Source organism: Morus notabilis, unplaced genomic scaffold, assembly GCF_000414095.1.
Source record: "Morus notabilis unplaced genomic scaffold, ASM41409v2 Scaffold19, whole genome shotgun sequence".
NCBI lineage: Eukaryota > Viridiplantae > Streptophyta > Magnoliopsida > Rosales > Moraceae > Morus > Morus notabilis.
This window is the reverse complement of record NW_010360880.1, coordinates 3,082-21,909: the sequence shown is the minus strand read 5'-3', so window position 1 is coordinate 21,909 and position 18,828 is coordinate 3,082. Positions and strand designations below refer to the sequence as shown.

Genomic DNA, 18,828 nt, shown 5'->3' with positions numbered 1-18,828 from the left:
TCAGGGACTGCCAATTACAGGACTACCAGTTACAGGAGGACCACCACTCCTGCCCGGGATAGGGACCTCGAAGCCAGGGTTCGGGACTAGTGTGTCGTCTCCACCCGGAATGTAACTGCGAGGCGTACTTGGTATGATGCCATGGCCAAGTGGCGCCCTACCTGTTCCGCTGCTGTAGGTGCCAGTGATTGGATTGTAATACAAATGGTCATGGTCCTTATGGAGGCCGTGATGGCCATGCAGCGGTGGCAGCAACACACGCCCTAAGCCTGGAATGAGCACGCTGCCATCGTGGTGATCGACCAGCCACTCAGGCTGTTTCACGTCAGCTCCCTCCTTCGGGACACTGCGTCCCGCAACTGCTTCATTGGCCATGGAGAGAAGAATGCAGAGGGAGAAGAGGAAAGCAATGAGAGATTGGACTTTGAAGGCCATTTTTGAACCAGTATTTTGTAGAAAATATGATGAGGTTGTGATGGTGAGAAGATTGGCAGAGAAGAGCTCTTCTTATAGTCGAAGGATTGAAGCGAGTTGGGTGAAGTTTTGGCGGTGAGTTAAGGAGATTCTTTTCTGTAGTGAGGCCATGGAAACGGCATGATACAAATTGCATACGAGGATGAAAAAGACAGGAAGGGAGAGGTTAGTGAAACAAGAGTATCCATTTGAGTAAATTAGTGCAAGCAAAAAAAAGAAAAAAAAAAAAAGGTGCTTCTAGTTTCAACAATCAACATGGTTTGATATATCATGTGTGACTGTTTGGTGTTCACCTACTACTATTCTTGTATTTCTTTGTTCTTTGCTGCAGCTGCTCTTACGGCTATTAATTAAACTTCATCTACAAGACTATCCCAATATGTGATGCCTCCTCATTCTTGCGTTTTATTTATTTATTTTGAAAAAAAGGAACATAAATTTGAACAATGAGGTCCCAACGACTGTAAGATTTTTTTTTTTTTTTCTTTTCTCTCGCTTGAACCCCCCTTTGGGTAAATATCTTTTGATAGAAGCCCTTTGGGTAACTTCAGCTCTAGTAAAAGTTAGGCTCTCATGATCTGATGGATCATCCATCAAAATTATGGTATCACACACAAGATGACAAAAACAACTTCAACAGTAACTGTTTAAAGAATTATACTCTCTCTTTTATACTTTTAGCGGACGTTTAGTTCATGGATTTAAAATCATTCTTCATGAATTATTTTCGTTTTACATGTGTTTTTTGTGAGAAAAACACTGTAGAGAACTATGAATCATGATTCAGAATCATAGACGAATACAGAAAACAAACGTCCCCTTAACTGTTAGAATTAAATCTGTATTAAAAACTATTGTTTTACCTTTTTCTACCAATCATAAGTGTTAAGATCATATCTGTATTAAAAACGGTAAGTTTGTCTCTCTGCTATACTTTTAACTGTTAGAATCAAATATGTATTAGAAGCTCTTATTTTATCTTTTTCTAACAATCATAAGTATTAGAATCTGTATTAAAAACGGTAGGTTTGCCTTCTTGTCTTTTTCTAACAATCAGAAGCGTGTTACTGGTAGGGTAGCGAACAAAAAGCTTCTATCCTCTCAGTGTAAGATTCCTCAATGATGGCTTTGATTACGGAAGTTGGACCTAGTGGAGCTCAAATCATTATCTCAATTTTTTCCCCCCTCTTTCACCCTAACATTAAAACAAGATTTGTTAATCATTGTTTCAAGTCATCAGCCAAAATAACCCTACCACCGAAGAAAAACAGAATGAAATGACCACGATGTCCAATATATCTACTCGAATCCAAGGCTTTTCAACCTTGCAAAGTAGAGAAGAATTAACTAGCATGAAAAAAAAATAAAAAATTGTGCTGGAGCTGTACCGAGATTAAGAATGCTAAATAGAAACAAAGATTAAGAATCTACGTACAATGTGGAAACATATGCACAGAAATACAGTGAGTTGCTTCTCCTGACATGGACCATTCACACTACATTTTTGTGCAATAGAACAAATTGATTTGTTAACCATGGACCTGAACAAACCTTGGACTTTTCTCCAATCAGTCGGAAAAATTTTCTTCCTGTTGGATTGAATGAGGTTCAAATGGAACGCATATTACAATTACAGCAAAACCCCATTTCATTTTTACATCAGAGTGACCAAAAAAAACAAAAAAAAAATTAAGCACCAGGCCTTTCCTCGGAAAATCTTGGAAGCTGAACAAGAGAGTTGACTCTTGTGACACCTTCCAAGCCCGACCAGTTTTGATCTTCACCTGCCGCAGCTTCTCCGTTCCCTTCAAGCTCAAATGGCAGTCTTCCATAATTTTCGATTTCTTCCGATGATCTTACGGTGAAGTTTCTCTGCAAAGATGGCTCAGACTTCTGGCCATCATCGGATTCAACTGCATTGCCCGAATGGTTGCTCTGAAGGGTTGCAGAAGAGAAGCATTGTTCTTCATAATCGGATTCAGAGTCCATTTTCCCGTCCAAAAACAAGCAAACAACCGTGCAGTCATCCATTTTCGAAGTTGGGTATTTGAGTTTCCATTCGCGAGCTGCTGAGTCCACCAAGATCCTTGCAGCCGAAAACCGGGTTGGAGCCAAGGATACTATCTCCACCACCTCTTCATTGCTCAAGACATCCCAGACCTGTAAAAACTTGAATTAGAATAAATCAAAAGCAAAGTAACTCAGAGTAACTCAATTTCTCATCTATATTCCTAAAAATTCCAAACACGTGATTCCATTTCGTTTGAGCAATCCAAAATCGTACATTTACCTCACAGCTTATAATATTTTGGATTCACTTAATAAATGGACACATAAAAGGGCAATAACCTATTAGTAGATTACCAGTTTTTTCATTGTCTGTTTTTGAGTGGAAGGTGGACGTAATCTATCCCTAAATAGTATCCATGTGTGCTTGCACATGTGAACATATTTAAAAGATTTGGATACGTGTATTTTTCTTCCAAATACCGGAACCAGAATTTGGTGGAACCCAACAATCACATGCATTATCTTAACCCGATGAGGTAGCTAGTTTTGGACTTAACCTCACTCGTTTGACCCCACGAACAAAGTAATCAGAACAAATAATTAATAAATATTGTTTGAATGTCATGAATGGCCTACTTATAAGCATGCTGGTCATCTCAAGTTACTATTACTATATTTTCAGTTCTTTCAATAGGTCTAGTTTGTAAACAGGATTAAGCAACTAAATCTCAAAAGAATGCGTACAAGTGACTGAATTGATGTAGCAGAAAACTAAAATAAGTGGAAAGATATGCGAAATAAGTGGAAAGATATGCGAAATGGTCGATTAAATACAAAGACAAGGAATGAAAGGATAATGTCATTTGTGAATTGGGTTTGAAGAAACTTGACACCTAGATCATCTATAAGTCAAATCACAAGCCCCATAAAATATATCCTCATTCTGCGCACCAGCAAATGCCATAGATTATTATTTCCAACATTTATCACCTAACTGTTTCTCTTATACTCATATAGGTCATTATAGAAAGACACTTATCAAGAAACAGCTGTATCTAGACTTGAAAACAATATAAAAAGGCTGATTTTTAGAGAGAAAACAACAAGATGTTTGGAAACAAGTAAAAATAATAATAATAATGGACAGATGGAAATTCAGAGCAGCAGGTTACCCCATCTGAAGCAAGGACGATGAACTGATCTTTCTCGGTAAGTATCCGATGCGAGAATTCTGGAATTGAGATAACTCCATATTCCTTTAAACAAAAATCCCCAAATGCCCGAGCCATTGCTAAACCGGGAGCATCATCGAACGGCAACCAGACTCTAGGAACTTCAGGTTCATCTTGCAATGCAAAGACCCGACCCTTGCAGCGTTTAATCCTTTCGGCTTCCCCTATAAAATTTTAAAGCAAATCAACAAAACCATACAAAATGAGCAGACATTCAAAACACAAACAAATCATAGTCTGTCATACTTGGCAGATCCGGCTTCAAATCAACTGTCAACTGAACGGCTACCATGGAATCACTGCTATCCTTAGATCCCATGATTGCTCGGGAATCCCCTATGTACCCCATGAAAAGATTTGATCCCTGGAAAGGGAGGGAGGGAGTTAAAACAAGTACAAAAATGGAAGAGTTAAGAAGAAGATCATAAACCTTCTTGCTTTTACCTGTTTGACTATAGTAACAGCAGTGCTTCCACTGCAGAAGCAATCCAAATTTGGATGGGATCTCAGCTCCTTGTCCATGGCCTTATATGACTTCAGGAAAGCTTCTCTCCACGATGAATTTAGTTTATCCTCCGCTGAGCCATCTTTCTCAGAATCTCCATCCAATTTGTTCACATTCCCTCTAAAGCAGGTCTTGCTTGAACCATTTTCCCTTGACTGCTGAGAATGCAAGAAAGACATAAGCTTTATCGGCAGGGTATCCTTCACCCTGCGCGCAACAAGGTGGCCGTGTGGACCATGGCCGTCGAATACGCCACAGAAGATTGCGTCCTCCGACATGAAATCCTATAAATAACAAATCAAAAGAGCACCAGATCAAGCACTTTAGCAGCGGTAACCCAGACAACATATTTCAATAACATTCACGGGTGAACCAAAAGGAAAAAAGATAAGAACTTACTTCCCAAACAATCATGGCATCCTGGTTAATGCCCTTCCGACCCTGCTGTGTGAATATGCAAGACGTTCGGCTCTTTCCATTCATGAAAATCCTGTTCGGTATGGAAGGCAAATGCTGGAGGGCGATGACATGATCAGAGAATGTCCGCTTTGTTCTCTTTTGCCCGAGAAATCCAATGTCCCAGCAAGACGGAGAAAATGTATCTCCATTGCTTTTGCTACTACAAGTACTCTTACTACTAGTGGAAACACAACCTCCCATTTGCTCAGCTCCAGAAGGAAGACATCCGGGTGTAAATAAAGATAACAAGATTCCTTCTTTTTGCACAAATAGATCTCACATGAAACTCTGAAATTTAGCTAGAACGGTCAACTAGGAAACAAATAAGAAAGGAAAAAAAAAAAAAAAAAAAACTTATTGTTCAGCCAAAAAAAAAAAAGAAACTTTCCAAAGACCAAAGATTCCCCACAGGTTAATCAGAAGCCACTTTACAACTAGATATAGAAAACTATGGTCGTTTTGTGTTGGTCAAATATAATTATCCGTCGTTGCGACGGTACGTGATTCGATAAGGAAACCAGCTTAACAAAGCAAGAAAGGTATTAGTTTAATTGAATTGTTTAATAAGATGATCTTCACGGAACCCAGAACCGGATGCATCTAAAGAAACCAAAAAAGATAAAACAAAAACATATTTAACAATGTCCAACATGTGAACAAGGAATAGAATATGCTTAAAAAGAGGTTGTCTTGACCATTTGTACTTTTATCAGGACTCACATTGATAAAGATCAAGTGGTGAGGCTTTGCAAAATTCAATAGGACAAAATATGCAAATAAAAATTGAAACTAGTGAAAGACGGAAAAACCCAAAAGTTCTTAACTTTGATGAGACTATAAACTACTGAAGCAACAAATTCAAGGATCCCATAGAAAAACCCATCATCTTGGATTAGCCTTAGAAGCTAAAAATTAAAAAAATAATAATCAAAGAAAGGTTTGTTTTTTTGTTTTTCCTTAACACTAGAAACACAACAAGACAAAATTCCGGCCAAGGGAATCTCCAATGACGCATCACAAAGGCGATTCAACTTATTCATAAGGGTTCAAACAAACAAAATTTCTAGGATTATATTCTTCAGACTTAAAAAGAAAATGAAAAAGTAAAAAAGCTTGGTTTATAAGAAACACTTCTCTCTCTTTCTACATCCACGTTTTTAAATAAATTTTGCTGGGTGATAAAGAGAAAACCTTGTCGTTTGAGCTCAAATAAACAGATCAAATCAAGAAGAAGAAAATTTTCAGAGAAAACCCAATTTGAGACTCACTTCTTCTACATTTGGTTGCTAAGAAAGAAAGAGCCAAATAACTCTTGAAGCCCATTTTGACTTATTAATGGAGTGCTCTAAAAACCCCATGAAAAAGAAGACTTACAGAGTTGAATATCTCCCTCTTTTTCCTTCGCTTTCTCAGCATCCAAACAGAGAATAGATTTCGGCAAGCAGACGCTTTGAAGAGAGAGAGAGAGAGAGAGAGTGTGTGTAAAAGAGAGGAATTTTCGTCTCTAAATCATGGGTTTGATTGAAAGTAGAACTAACAATAACAAAAAAATCTGTACAATGAAAAAGACAACGTGTAGGAGCTTTTACTTTTCCACTCGGAGAGAAAACCGAGACGAGTTAAAGCTAAAACGGAAAAAGCAGGAAAAAGACGAAAGATGTGATTTTGTCAAAAACAGAATCAAGTAAATATTACGTAATTATCATACAAAGGACAAAACAAATAAAAGTAGAGACAATACTGATGCCCTGTTTCCAATCGAGAAAGTGCAGAAAAAAAAACACGCTTAAAAAAAAGTTTTTTCCTTAACAAATTTTATTTAATGCTCTATTTGGTAGAGTCATGACAAAACCAAAAAATAAAAAATAAAAGTCCAAATCTGGGTTCTCTCTTTTTTTTTTTTTTTTTTTTTTTTGGTTTTCACACAAGAAACCATAACTCTTGCTTGAATTCCTTTTCCTAAGTTTTTCCCAGTTACCAAAATGAGCCATAAATCCAAAACATTAACATGCATGTATTACTATTTAAATCTAATTAGGCAAAGCAAAGACATAACCAATACAATAACACAGGAATAGGAGGGAAAAGCATTGTGGAAATGGTGGATCAAAGAACGTGAATTACCTTTTTTTTTTTTTGGGCAAAAAGAGTTCCAAAAGCAAAGGGAGATCAGAGAAGAGAAGGAAAAAGAGGGGGTTGAAGAGGATTATCAATAATGTTGGGGAGGAGGGTGGTGGTGCATTAATTGCAATGGCAAGGGAGAAAAAGTAAACAGAGCAAGCAAGTGTTTTAGAGAGAGAGAAAGAGTGAACGAAATTGAAGGAATGAGGAGAGAGATTTGATTGATTTTGGGCAGCAGTTACTAGGGGCAGTGGGGTTGGCTTTTGCCACTCTCATCTGCCCAAAATGATGATCCAGATCAATTTCCCTACCCAACTTCACGCTCCTGTCCCGGCGCGTTTATCGAGTAGTGGTATAAAAATCATGAGAAAAAAATTTTCACGAGAATTTTGGGAGGGTGTACAAAAAGGGTATTTTGGTTTCTAATCTATTTTGGTACTTAAACTTAAAAATTCATTTAGTTCGTTAATTTAAATTTTTAATTTAAATTAAAATATAATTTTATATAAAAAATATTATATTAAAAAAATTAAATATTATTATTTTTAATAATTTTTTACTGTAATAAAATTTAAATTAATAAAATAAATAAAACTTTAATGTCACTTTTTTTTCTACCCAAACTATCTAAATTGTCTTAGAAATAACCCTTTTTTGTCACAATATCGTTAAAATTTGAATGGAATCGATCACATGAAATCACGTGCTTCGTTGTTGACACAAGTGAAGTTTATTACCCCTTAACGTCATCGCCCTCATTCTTTTTTTTTTTTTTAAAAAACCCAAAGTAAAAAAAAATCAGTCTCTTTTTGAGCAAGTATGCAATTATTTATCTTCGGCGCACTATTGGCTCCACAGCTTTGAATTTTAGAAGAGTTCTCATCTACTACATCCACTCATGTTTGTTTATCCATTTTATATAAATCATCTGATTGATACGTTTAAACTACTTTTGAGGGACTAGTACGTCTAACTTTAAATTGGTATTCGTTTATTTCACCGATTTGAGTTTAAAATTTAAGTTTTGTTACAGTAAAAATATCTTAAAAACAATCACATCTAACTTTTTTACTACAATAAAAAGCTTTCACATAAAATCACATCACAACTCAAATTAAAAACTCGAATCAGCAAACTAAACGAACCTATTTCCTCAAGAGTTCTTCTATTCATATATAATTTGTTTTTAACAAAAATTAAAATTCTAAAAGATTAGTGCGAGCAATGTAAAAGTATGAATAATAAAGTGAGGTTTTTTTAAAAAAAAAATTTAATACGTTTGATGTAGTAAAAAATTAATTTTTTTAACTGTTAAATTTATATATTTTTTAATTTTATATAGATATTATGAATAAAAAATTTAACTCATTGATACGTTGACGTAACAAACAAAATTCCTTTTTTTAATTGTGGGTTAAAATGAGAATGATTGGAAAATTCGGAGTAATAGGAATACTCATGACTTCAAAATACTACAAACGCCACGCGCTTTTAGTCGGAGTGGAAACTCGTGGAACCACTTGGTAAAATTTCAAAGGACAGAAAAGCACGCTGAACTGACACATACTTCGGGTCTCGTGACGTGGCACTCAAAGCAAAATGTCCCACCACCCATTTCCAAAGAACAAAAATAAATAAAAAATAACAGAAATTAGCAAAACACAGTCACCTCCAATCCGTGTTAGGCTTTGCTGTCTTTCTTTTCTTTTCTTTTTTATTTTTGCCATCCGTTTTTCTTATTTATTTATTTGGGAAATTATAAAACAGGGAATTCTAGTGGTCTTTATTTAAAATGCCACGTTCAATTATGACCTCCACAAGAAAAATAGTTTGCACAGACAACTTTTATATTTTATTAACATACGAGTTTTCTCCATATAGATATTTTTTTATGGCTTTTCTCCTATATTTTTAATAACAAAACTATCTCTTGTTTTTTTTTTTTTTTTGAAGTTAAACTATCCCTTGTTTTTAAAAAAATTAAAATTAAATGAAAATTGAAAAAAAAATAAATAGAAGATAGTAAAATACATCAAAAATATCTGATTTTTTTTAATTAAAAAAGAACTGACTCTTACAAAATTTTTAAGGAGACGTTTGGTTCATGGATTAGAATCATGTGATTAGAATCATTTTCAATCTATATAAATTTTTTGTGAAAAAAAATACTATAGCGAACTATGAATTATAATTCAAAACATGGTTTGAATCCTCTAACCATAGTGATCATCAAGGATGGAGGGAATTAAGGACTAGGAAGGGTTTAAGCACACCCACTCAACTTTTTATTCATTTTAAAAATCTATAGATATATTTATCTCAAATTATATTATATCCCCACAAAAAACATGAAAACCTGATTAAGCTAAAGCTCCCCTCAATTTTTTTTTCTTAAATAAAACTTATATATCTATTGTATCACACACTTGCACCATATGGTTTTTTTTTTTTTTTTTTTTTTTTTTTTTTTTGAGCAATGCAAGATATTGAGCATTGTTGCATTGCCGACACATTTGTGACCACTATAATGTCCCTCAACAACCGTCATTAGAGATCGTCCTCTTCTTCGCAAGATGGATCTCATTAGGGTGGGATAGAGAAGAGTTTTCATCAACTCTTTTTCTTTCTGTAAAAGAATAGTTAAGTGGACATTTTTGTGAAATAAAAAAAAAATTATCATTACCAAAAATATATGATAAAATCTGATATTTTGATACCGAGCTTTCTGCTACTATTGGTCTCATAATTTTAAACGAAGCTCATTTTTATGTATATTACGTCCTATCAAAATCAAACAAATTATATTATAGGCTTATCCTAATTAGAGGAACACCACTTTTAGTGTTGAATTTCAAACATTATACTAATTTTTAAATTAAAGTGATATAATCAAATGTGTAGACTTTAAAAAGTGAAAGGAGAAAAAGTTCATGGCCGTTTATTCTTGAAGTGTATTGGTCTTAATTTTTACCGCTTATTATTGATTATATACTTTTTTAACTAATATAATTTAATTAAAAATATAATAATTGAAAGATAAAAATAAAAACCTAAAATTATACACTCTTAAAATTTTTTGTCTTATTTCATATAAAATGTTGATCTTATGCCAACTGCAAACATGTCATTATGCCGCCATCGTTTGTGCCCCATGCACCATTTTCCTTAGACATATTGTTTTGCCCATTCTTTTCTTTTTTTATATGAATTTTTTTTATACCAAACACTAAATGGTATATATTATTTTATATAGAAGGTTTTTATATTTTTTCTGAATATTGTTATAGAGAAGTTTGTAATTGTTTGAGTCGGTTAGTTGGATATTGTTGATAAACCTTAGCACATGCATAAAATAAAATAAGATGTACAACTCCAGCCACCACAAGATTAATATATTATGCTTACATGCTTGTATACGCACATACATGTCAACTTTTTTATTCCTAAGTATTTCGAGTCAATTAGCTTTTAGTTTGTTAGACTATATAATGTTGATAATACACGACACTCTACATGTTCACCATAAGGAAAACAAAACAAAAAACACAAAACAAATTGTAAACTGTATATGTTGTCAAGAAAATTAAAAAAAAATTAATTTTTGCTCTAATTGAAGGGGCAAAAAAATATGATGTTAATGCATGAGAAACACTCTTGTGGTGGACAAACATTGTGTTTATCCATAGAGAAATTGTAAAAATGTTACGCCCTCAAATAAGGGTTATTGATATAGAGACTTATTTATAAATTTAAACGTGTTTAAGAAAGTAATTAAACAATTAACAGTTCAAAATTAGATTTCAAATCTAAAATATTCAGGTATTTCCAAACAAATCCCATTATTTATAAGAAATTAAGTTTCAAGGAAAGTCGTGGAAATTCTAATAAAATAAGTTCAAAACCTCACCTCTGGTATCATATCAGGAATCCCTACAGGTTCAGCATACATGAACATAAACAAGAAGGTAAATGTTGACATCAACTACAGTCTAGTAATATTTGAGTTTACAATCCATAATTTAAAACATGCTTTAAGGAAAATAGGAAGGAAAATGAAGGGAGTGTGCAAATCTTCACTTCTTAGAGTAGGATTCACCTCACAGTCCGAACATATCATCCGGAACTGATCATCCTTTAAAGCAAGGAAATAATATAATAGTAGCAAAATATCTAAATAATGAAAATATGCAAAGCTATAATATCACCACTAAGCAAGAAGTGGTTTGTACGAGTTTTAGGACCTGCCCCAAGGATACGATTCCCATATCCCGATCTCTGTGGCCATCATGCATTTTATCATTTCTTAAAGTATTTCATTTTAAGAAAGAAAACTCTTTAAAATCTCATTTCCAAATTATTAGAAACGCAATAACATTATTCATGTTATTTCCTTTAAAATCATTTCTTTCTTTAAACATGTTTTGTGTTTAAAACATTTTCATACACCAAAATCATTTAAATCATGGCTATCAAGGATATAGACAATAATATCCTACATCTCGGATATCAAACCTGTAACTATCTTCACATGGCCCTAGCTCCACGTAGCCCTAGCTCAACTTGTCTTTGAAGCTCCAAGTCCAATCATGCCACTATGTTCGTCATCAAAATCAACAGTTTAGAGTTTAATCCTTTCCTCTAAACATTCTTGTTTAATTATATACAATTGTATCATACTAGTGTGTCTTAACTCAAAAATCAAAGTTTATAAATAATTCTTAATTCAAATCATGATTCTTTGAGAATTAGAAGATTCTTTGAGAATTAGAATTTAACCAAGAGAAATGGAATGGAAACATAATGTGGCTAATCCACTCACTATTAGTTCCCAAATGAAGTCAGGTTCGTTCTACATCGAGTTTTGAGGTCAAAACAGGGTTTTTGAACTGTTTAGGATGAGATTTAGTGTATACCGGTCGACCGGTGACAGAGGAGTGTAACTCCACCGGTCGGGCGGTGGAGTGATGACCAGTCGACCAGTGGGGAGAAATCTCAGGGCCGAAAATGGCCGATCCACGAAGAACAAAGCCAAATCCTGTAAATTTTGGGTATGATTCGACATATTCTCAAAGGAAATTAACAAGACCAGGTTTCAATCAACAAATGGGGTTCAAAGAATCAAAACCCCTAAATTTCATCAAGGGTTTCATCAAAACCCATTCAAAAATAAATCTAAACTAAAAATCACCAAACCCAACTAAAACGAGTTCCACAAGGCTAGATCTGAAAATTTTAAAGTGAGTTTCAAAGAGTTTTACCTTGATCTAGGCTTTGATGTTGAAAACTTCTTGGAAATCTCCGTTTTTTATTAAATCAGGCTCAAAATCCGCTTGAAGAGAGAGTAAAGCTTGAGAGAAAGAGAAGAAGAGAGAGATGAGCGAGAGAGAGAGAGCGAGTGAGGGTGAGAGAGAGATGCACGAGAGAGAGAGAGAGAGAGAGAAACCTAGAGATTGAGAGCGGGAGAGAGTGAGCTGAGAGCGTTAGAGAACGAGAGGAAGAGAGAGTGAGCTGAGAGAGTGAGAGAACGAGAGGAAGAGAGAGTGAGAGTGATGAGAGAGAAAGAGAGAAATAAGGAAAAAAGAAAGGAAAATAAAGGAAAAAGGCAATATTGAAAAGTAGTAAAAGGAGAGGGTGGAAGTATGTATTTTGACATACTTTTGTAGTGAAATTATAAATACTAAAAGTAAGTTTAAAAGTTCTTGATTAATTAAGAAACTCAAATTAGACACATTAATAAACTACAATTATTATAATTAAACATGTTTAATTCTCGATGGCATTACAAAGAATCACAACTATATACTAAGCCTTTCTTGAGTTTTTATTTTATTTATTTATTTTGTGATAGAATGAAGCATGCATTTGTTGAGTTAGCTATAAGTAATTATTGGATGAAATTTACTCTTATTTAATAATATGGTAAAGAGAAACTTTTCCATATAATTGTTTCAAGGTTTTCAGGGCTAATGTAGTAGGAAGTATTTTTCTTAGATAGGCCATCAATTGAATCCTCAGAGACTACACATGTGTGCATGATCTTCTCTGCCATCCATAGAACTAATCATCTTCTCTAGCTTACCTATCCAAGCAAAGAATTCAAATTGTTTATGGTATTTAAATTTGAAAGACTTTATACATAGCTTAAGATAAGCAACTAATCCAACAGAAAAAAGCCAACCTAATTACACAAAGTGAATTAAGATCCCAATTCATGGCATAAGCTTAGGACTAATTATAACCACCAAACACGTCTATCAAATCTTTGTGTTATTGTTTCCATGCTGTTAAACTATTGAGAATGATTGCTACAACAAACATTATATATTCCAATTATTAACATGAAGCACCGCCAAGTACATCATGTTGTAAAATGTGATTAATGGTGCCGATCATAGCAATAATCACTGTCGTGGAGAACCTTAATGATGACAGTTTCTGCTTTAATTTATGCAAATTATTTTAATAATATGTGTTAATTAAGTGTGGGATCCACTAGTAACTTATCTTCATGTAGCATCAGTGGACTATGATCTGCCAACCGTCCATGTTGCCCAGTATGTAATTATTTTCATAATCATTCATTTATATTGGACCAAGTTCTGACATGAAAGTTCAAGAGTTGACCTTTTTTTTTTTCCCTTTAAGTTCCTCAAAGAGGAAAAAAATAGTTCTCTCTCTCTTTTTTTTTTTTCGAATAAATGTAAAGTACACAAATTGCAAATAGGATGATCATGATATATATGTAAGCAATCACGCGTCTTATCAATTAAAGTTCTTATAAGAAAACTCGATTCCTGATGTATATAAATATAGTTCTTAGACATGAATTTCTGATTGTTTGCTAATCAGGAAGCCTAATAAGAGGGAATTCTAAACTTTTGACTTTGGAATTTGGGAATCTAATTTGATGATCAATGTAATTCAATCGATATCGAATGTCATTTAATGGACGGCAATTAGGATCATAAATGTTGAAATTCAAAAGTTTAAGTACAATTAGTTGACCGGTAATTTCAGGTGCTTTTGTGAAAAAATCTTGAGACATTCCGTCCATTAACTAATGTCCGTTTGCTATTAAATCACAGTTATAACATACTTTCAAATTGGGTTTTCATTTGTCGAATTGAAAATTGAAAATTCAAAAATTATTAAATATTAATACGTTCATGGTGCATCAAAATACAATATATAATCTTTAAGGATACCGGCTTGAAATAACAATAATAAAAAAATAATTTCTTAAACCAATAATTTTTTTTTTTCTTTTGGTTGGAGCTTAAATGAGTTGTCTGTGTGAATGATACACATTACCAACATTGAAATTCTTGTCTTCGACGAGTATACGGATAGAAAAGCTCATCGGAGCCTACCAAACTCAAGTTTGAAATTTCTAAATTCTAAAAGATAAAAGATATCTTTATCTCTTTTTTTTTATATTTTTATATTTTTTATTTTATTATTTCCACAATGAGAAAAGATGGACAAACAGTCACGGATATCCACTAGCTTTTACAAGGTGTGTCTCTAAGCTTTTTAATATTTTTATCATAGAAATCCAGCAAAACCAATTAATCAATTAACAAATAACGACTACACCTCTTTTTATTTTTTATTTTATTTTATTTTTTTTTAAGTTGATTGGAAGAATCAAATATCTTTTCCACAACCTTTTGGTAATGGACTTTTACTAATGCTCTCTTTCTTTCCATCAATTTGTCAAAAAAGAGTAGGTCCTTCCCCTTTGCTTTCTTATGTTCGGTACCTGTAGTCGACTGAAGATATCCTGTGCATGTGTTTCTCTTTGTTCTCTTTTCTAAATGAGAGATGATTATTTGCACATTATAACGAATCATAACTGTTTCGAACGACATTAAAGAATATGGGCAATTATGAAAGTGTCCTTTAACGTTTTAATTTCTTAAAAAACCAACCTTTTATTTTCACTTGTCACAATATAATCAGTCCTTTACCATTGAGTTAAATATATAATGATTAGAATTTGAGTTAAATATATAATGTTACTTGCCAAATAGGGTGGAGGATTCTTACCTCTCCAAATTTTCTTATGGCCCGAAAACTTGAAGCAAAATATTTCCCTTCTTCGATCAAGTTTTCTTGAGACGAGAAGTGTGTAATAATCCATCTTATATTTGACAAATCATTTGACAGAATATCTTATATCCTATATTTGATAGTAAGGGGATGTATGCAATGAGGTCGGGGATTTGAAAGGGAGGAAAAAAGGGAGGAGGGTAAGAATTCGAGGCTCCGTTAATTTCGCTGATTCGAGTTTTACTACAGTAAAAAGTTATCACAAACAATCATATCTAACTTTTTTACTACAGTAAAAAACTATCATATAAAATCATATCTGAACTCGAATTAAAAATTTAAATCAACGAACTAAACGGGAGGTCAATCCATTTACACTTTATCAGTCATGACTCGTCTAGCTTGAATAGGGGTGAAGGTGTTCGTGATGTGAGATACTCTCCGTTGATGGCTCATCAAGCTTAGTGCATTAGTGATAAAGACGAAATACGTGTAGGAAACTTGCTCGGGCATGAACCAAATCAGATTCCATAATATATATGATGATAAGGTCCGAGACAAATTCAAAAGTCAAAAACCTTACCAGCATTCACCTGAAAATATCTTGGTGCGTTTAGAATTGATTTTAAATTATTTTTAAAAATATTTTTGCACGTCTTTTAAGATACTGAAATGAAAACGGTTTGTAACCCGTGTTTATTTAACAAATATTTTGAAAACAAAAACAAAAATAAAAAACAGTGATAATAATTTTTGTGAAGGAATTAGAAAATAGCTGAAAATTTTTTTCCTTTTTTGTTTTCATTTTCTAGTACTTTTCAATAATATTATAATATATTAATTAATAATTATAAATAAACATAATTTCACTTTTTTATTATACACAAAATAATTACTTAAAAAATTAACTAAACGTAATTTTAAAATCAGTCTTAAAATAATTTTTAAAATAATTTCACTTTTATTTTTCTACTGAAAATAAAATCATCATGAAAACTTTATGAAACGGGCCCTCTATTTTCAACTCAGATAGTCGAGAGAAATCCACTTGAAGATAACTACCAAAGATTCGAATAAGTGCTCAGAAGAAGTTAGAAATAAAGTTCTAAGAATATGGGTTAGATATCGATAAGGTAGGCTTAGGCTTAGCTAGCCTACTTAGGAAACTATAAATAGAGCATGGACCCTGCGTGGCAATCCTAAGTCCATTCTCTTGGCATAAGCTCTCGAAATCTTTTGTAATTTTCTCATTTACATAGTGAAATCTCCCATTCTTCAAGAAAATTCAAAGCGGACGTAACTTGAAATTGAGGTCTGTGAATTTTTGTATCTTCAGTTTACTTCTCTTTTTCATTATTTGTAAGTAAAACATGCCAGCTAATACTTGATGAGATGATCGTGAGAGTTTTACTTATTAGACGAATTTTGACCGTCATCACTAGCCATTCACTTTGGTTGTGCACGTCAACTATGGAGGTCTGAAAGCAATGTTCAAATAGACCCATCTTCAACGATTTCTGGTTCTTTTAGTACATTATGGCATTGTTTATTTTACCGATTCGAATTTTGCTACAGTAAAAAATTTTAAGAAACAGTCACATCTAATTTTTTATTACAGTAAAAAACTCTCATATAAAGTCACATCTCAACTCGAATTGAAAAAACTCGAATTAGTAAACTAAACAGACCTTATGTGTATTTTTGACTCTTAAAAGGTCTGACCAGGATATAGAAGTCTTTTGCATGCTCGCTTAGAGTTTGTGGATTCATAGAAATAAATCCAAATCAAATTCCCTTAAGCGTTCACTAAACTGAAAATTAGTTATTTTTTGTTTGCAACATGGTAACTTGTTTAAGACAATAAGTAAATTTGGCGTGGGCGGTTGGTTGATTAGATGAAAATTAAGGCACACTGTACAGGTAAATTTAACATTGTATTGAACATAGAGAAACAAGCCCAATCAATCTTTAGACCTTTAGCCTGCTCTAGGACTAGCAGGGTCCGGCTTATAGTGGTTCGTTCATATGAATGTTTGAATCCACTTTTTTCCTTAGCCCATATCAGTTTGTTTGTTTGTTTTTTTGTTTTTGTTTTTTTTTTTTTTTGTATGAACTTATCCCATATCAGTTATTGAATCTTGTTTAAAGCCCATCTTGCTATTATCAGTTATTGAATCTTGTTTAAAGCCCATCTTGCTATTACTATTAGCTCGGCCTTGGTTCATTTATTGCAGAATTTCACGTTCCATTTCCCATGGAATTTCTTTGGTGAATTCATTATGTTAAACAAGAGCTCGTTAAATGAATAAGCCAACGAACAAATGAAACAATAACAGAAACACCATCTATGCGTGGGAAAAAAAAAAAAAAAAATTGCCAAGGTCCCAACATATTTCAGCACCTTTTTCATGGCAATCTTTTGTTTTTGCTTTTAGCTCTCGTTGACGAAAGTATGGTTTAACTTCAACATTTATCTCAACCCCAAAACCTTTTTATTTTTACAGGAGCTTCTACCAAGATCAGGAAAAATAACTACCAGTAGTTTTTTTATTTTTAACCTTTAATTTATATTAAAAATTATCTATTATGAATATTTTTTTTAATTTAATATTATTTTAATTAAATCTGAAACACCCCAGTTTCACTTTTTAGTTTTGCTGGTCGCAAACTCCCAACTTCACAAATTTCTTCTCAAGTAAACGGTAAACCGCAACCTCAGGACCAGATCTATATCAAGAATCCTATTGGGTCCTGTCTCATCCATAACACCAAAACAAAGATAAGGTGATAAGTACACGTGGCAGAAACCCAGATACTGCTTCTGTGCACTTCACTTCACTTCTACAAACTCGCTCTCTCTCTTCTCTCTCCTATCTCCACACCCAAAAACCATGGCCTCACCAACTCTCCTAACTCCCACTTCTCAGCCAAAACCCCTTTCTCCCTTCAAGCCCAAATTCACCGCCACCGCCCTCAATGCCAATGCATCCGCCAACGATGCCGGAACTTCGATGACCCGCCGCCGCGAGTTCTTGTCCCTCGCCGCCGTCGTAACTCTATCTCCGGCGTGGCTCTTGCCAGTCCGACCGGCGATGGCGGCCGAGGACGAGGAGTACGTGAAGGAGACGGCGGAGGTGATCAACAAGGTCCGCACGACAATCAACATGGACAAAAACGACCCCAATGTCGCCGCCGCCGTCTCCGATCTCAGAGAGACGTCCAATTCTTGGGTGGCCAAGTACAGGAGAGAGAAGGCCTTATTGGGCCGGGCCTCTTTCAGGGACATGTACTCGGCCCTTAATGCTGTTTCTGGACATTACATCAGTTTCGGCCCAACAGCTCCAATTCCTGCCAAGAGGAAGGCCCGTATCTTGGAAGAGGTGGACACCGCTGAGAAGGCCTTGTCAAGGGGAAGATAATTTAGTATAAAGGCAAGCAAAATTTTTTTTTTTTTTTTTTTTTCATTTTTGAAACTATAAAAATCGAATTTGTATTTAAAAATTTAAATTTAAATTTATTCTCTTGGAGTTTGAGGTCCTAGGATATTCACTTCACTTGGTGAATCTACGAGGGAAATATATAGTGAAAACCTTGTTTGAGAAGTAACACTATGATGCATATTCCCAATTATCGTAAAAAATGCTTGTTCAATTTCCGAACTTTCCTTTGTGTTATAATATTAGAGACGTATTAACGTAATTTTGTGATCATTTTATGATTTTGAGAATTTGAGTTGAATATTCCGTAGAATTTACTTGTATGTCAGCATTAGGTACAATGTCAATGTGCCATGTGAAGCGGTCCTATCTATATAATACCTAGATTAAAAATACACATAAATTGTTTTCCAATTACACCTTTGTTAACGCAACATGTAGTAACTCTTAAAGGATAAATTGGTGGCCAAGCTCTATTTCCCTCCTTCCACACCGGTCCGTGGAAATTGGAATGAGTTTAGAAGGTTATAATATGAAT

The 18,828-nt window shown here is 33.9% G+C and overlaps 3 protein-coding genes across 3 annotated transcripts; 1 reads left to right on the top strand and 2 right to left on the bottom strand.

Annotated features, from left to right (window-relative positions):
* On the bottom strand, window positions 1-435 carry LOC21404980 (putative cell wall protein). Its single transcript, XM_010097500.1, has one exon. It carries the CDS (start codon window positions 433-435, stop codon window positions 1-3), a length of 435 nt encoding a protein of 144 aa, XP_010095802.1.
* A 1,439-nt stretch (window positions 436-1,874) lies between these two features.
* Window positions 1,875-6,268, bottom strand: LOC21404979 (probable protein phosphatase 2C 52). The gene is made up of 6 exons (XM_010097499.2): window positions 6,055-6,268; window positions 4,621-4,968; window positions 4,161-4,505; window positions 3,963-4,080; window positions 3,657-3,880; window positions 1,875-2,634 (listed from the first exon to the last, which is right to left on the bottom strand). The coding sequence occupies exons 2-6, from the start codon at window positions 4,879-4,881 to the stop codon at window positions 2,164-2,166; spliced, it is 1,419 nt and encodes a 472-aa protein (XP_010095801.1). The 5' UTR covers window positions 4,882-4,968; window positions 6,055-6,268; the 3' UTR covers window positions 1,875-2,163.
* An 11,369-nt stretch (window positions 6,269-17,637) lies between these two features.
* LOC21404978 (photosystem II repair protein PSB27-H1, chloroplastic) lies at window positions 17,638-18,459 on the top strand. Its single transcript, XM_010097498.2, has one exon. The coding sequence runs from the start codon at window positions 17,745-17,747 to the stop codon at window positions 18,270-18,272; it is 528 nt and encodes a 175-aa protein (XP_010095800.1). The 5' UTR covers window positions 17,638-17,744; the 3' UTR covers window positions 18,273-18,459.
* The last annotated feature ends 369 nt before the right edge of the window (window positions 18,460-18,828 follow it).

Coding starts and splice junctions, on each gene's coding strand:
- LOC21404980 (XM_010097500.1), bottom strand. CDS start 435: ATGGCCTTCAAAGTCCAATCTCTCATTGCTTTCCTCTTCTCCCTCTGC.
- LOC21404979 (XM_010097499.2), bottom strand. CDS start 4,881: ATGGGAGGTTGTGTTTCCACTAGTAGTAAGAGTACTTGTAGTAGCAAA. Junction 4,081..4,160: donor CTGTTACTATAGTCAAACAG/GTAAAAGCAAGA, acceptor CTCCCTTTCCAG/GGATCAAATCTTTTCATGGG. Junction 3,881..3,962: donor TTTGAAGCCGGATCTGCCAA/GTATGACAGACT, acceptor AAAATTTTATAG/GGGAAGCCGAAAGGATTAAA.
- LOC21404978 (XM_010097498.2), top strand. CDS start 17,745: ATGGCCTCACCAACTCTCCTAACTCCCACTTCTCAGCCAAAACCCCTT.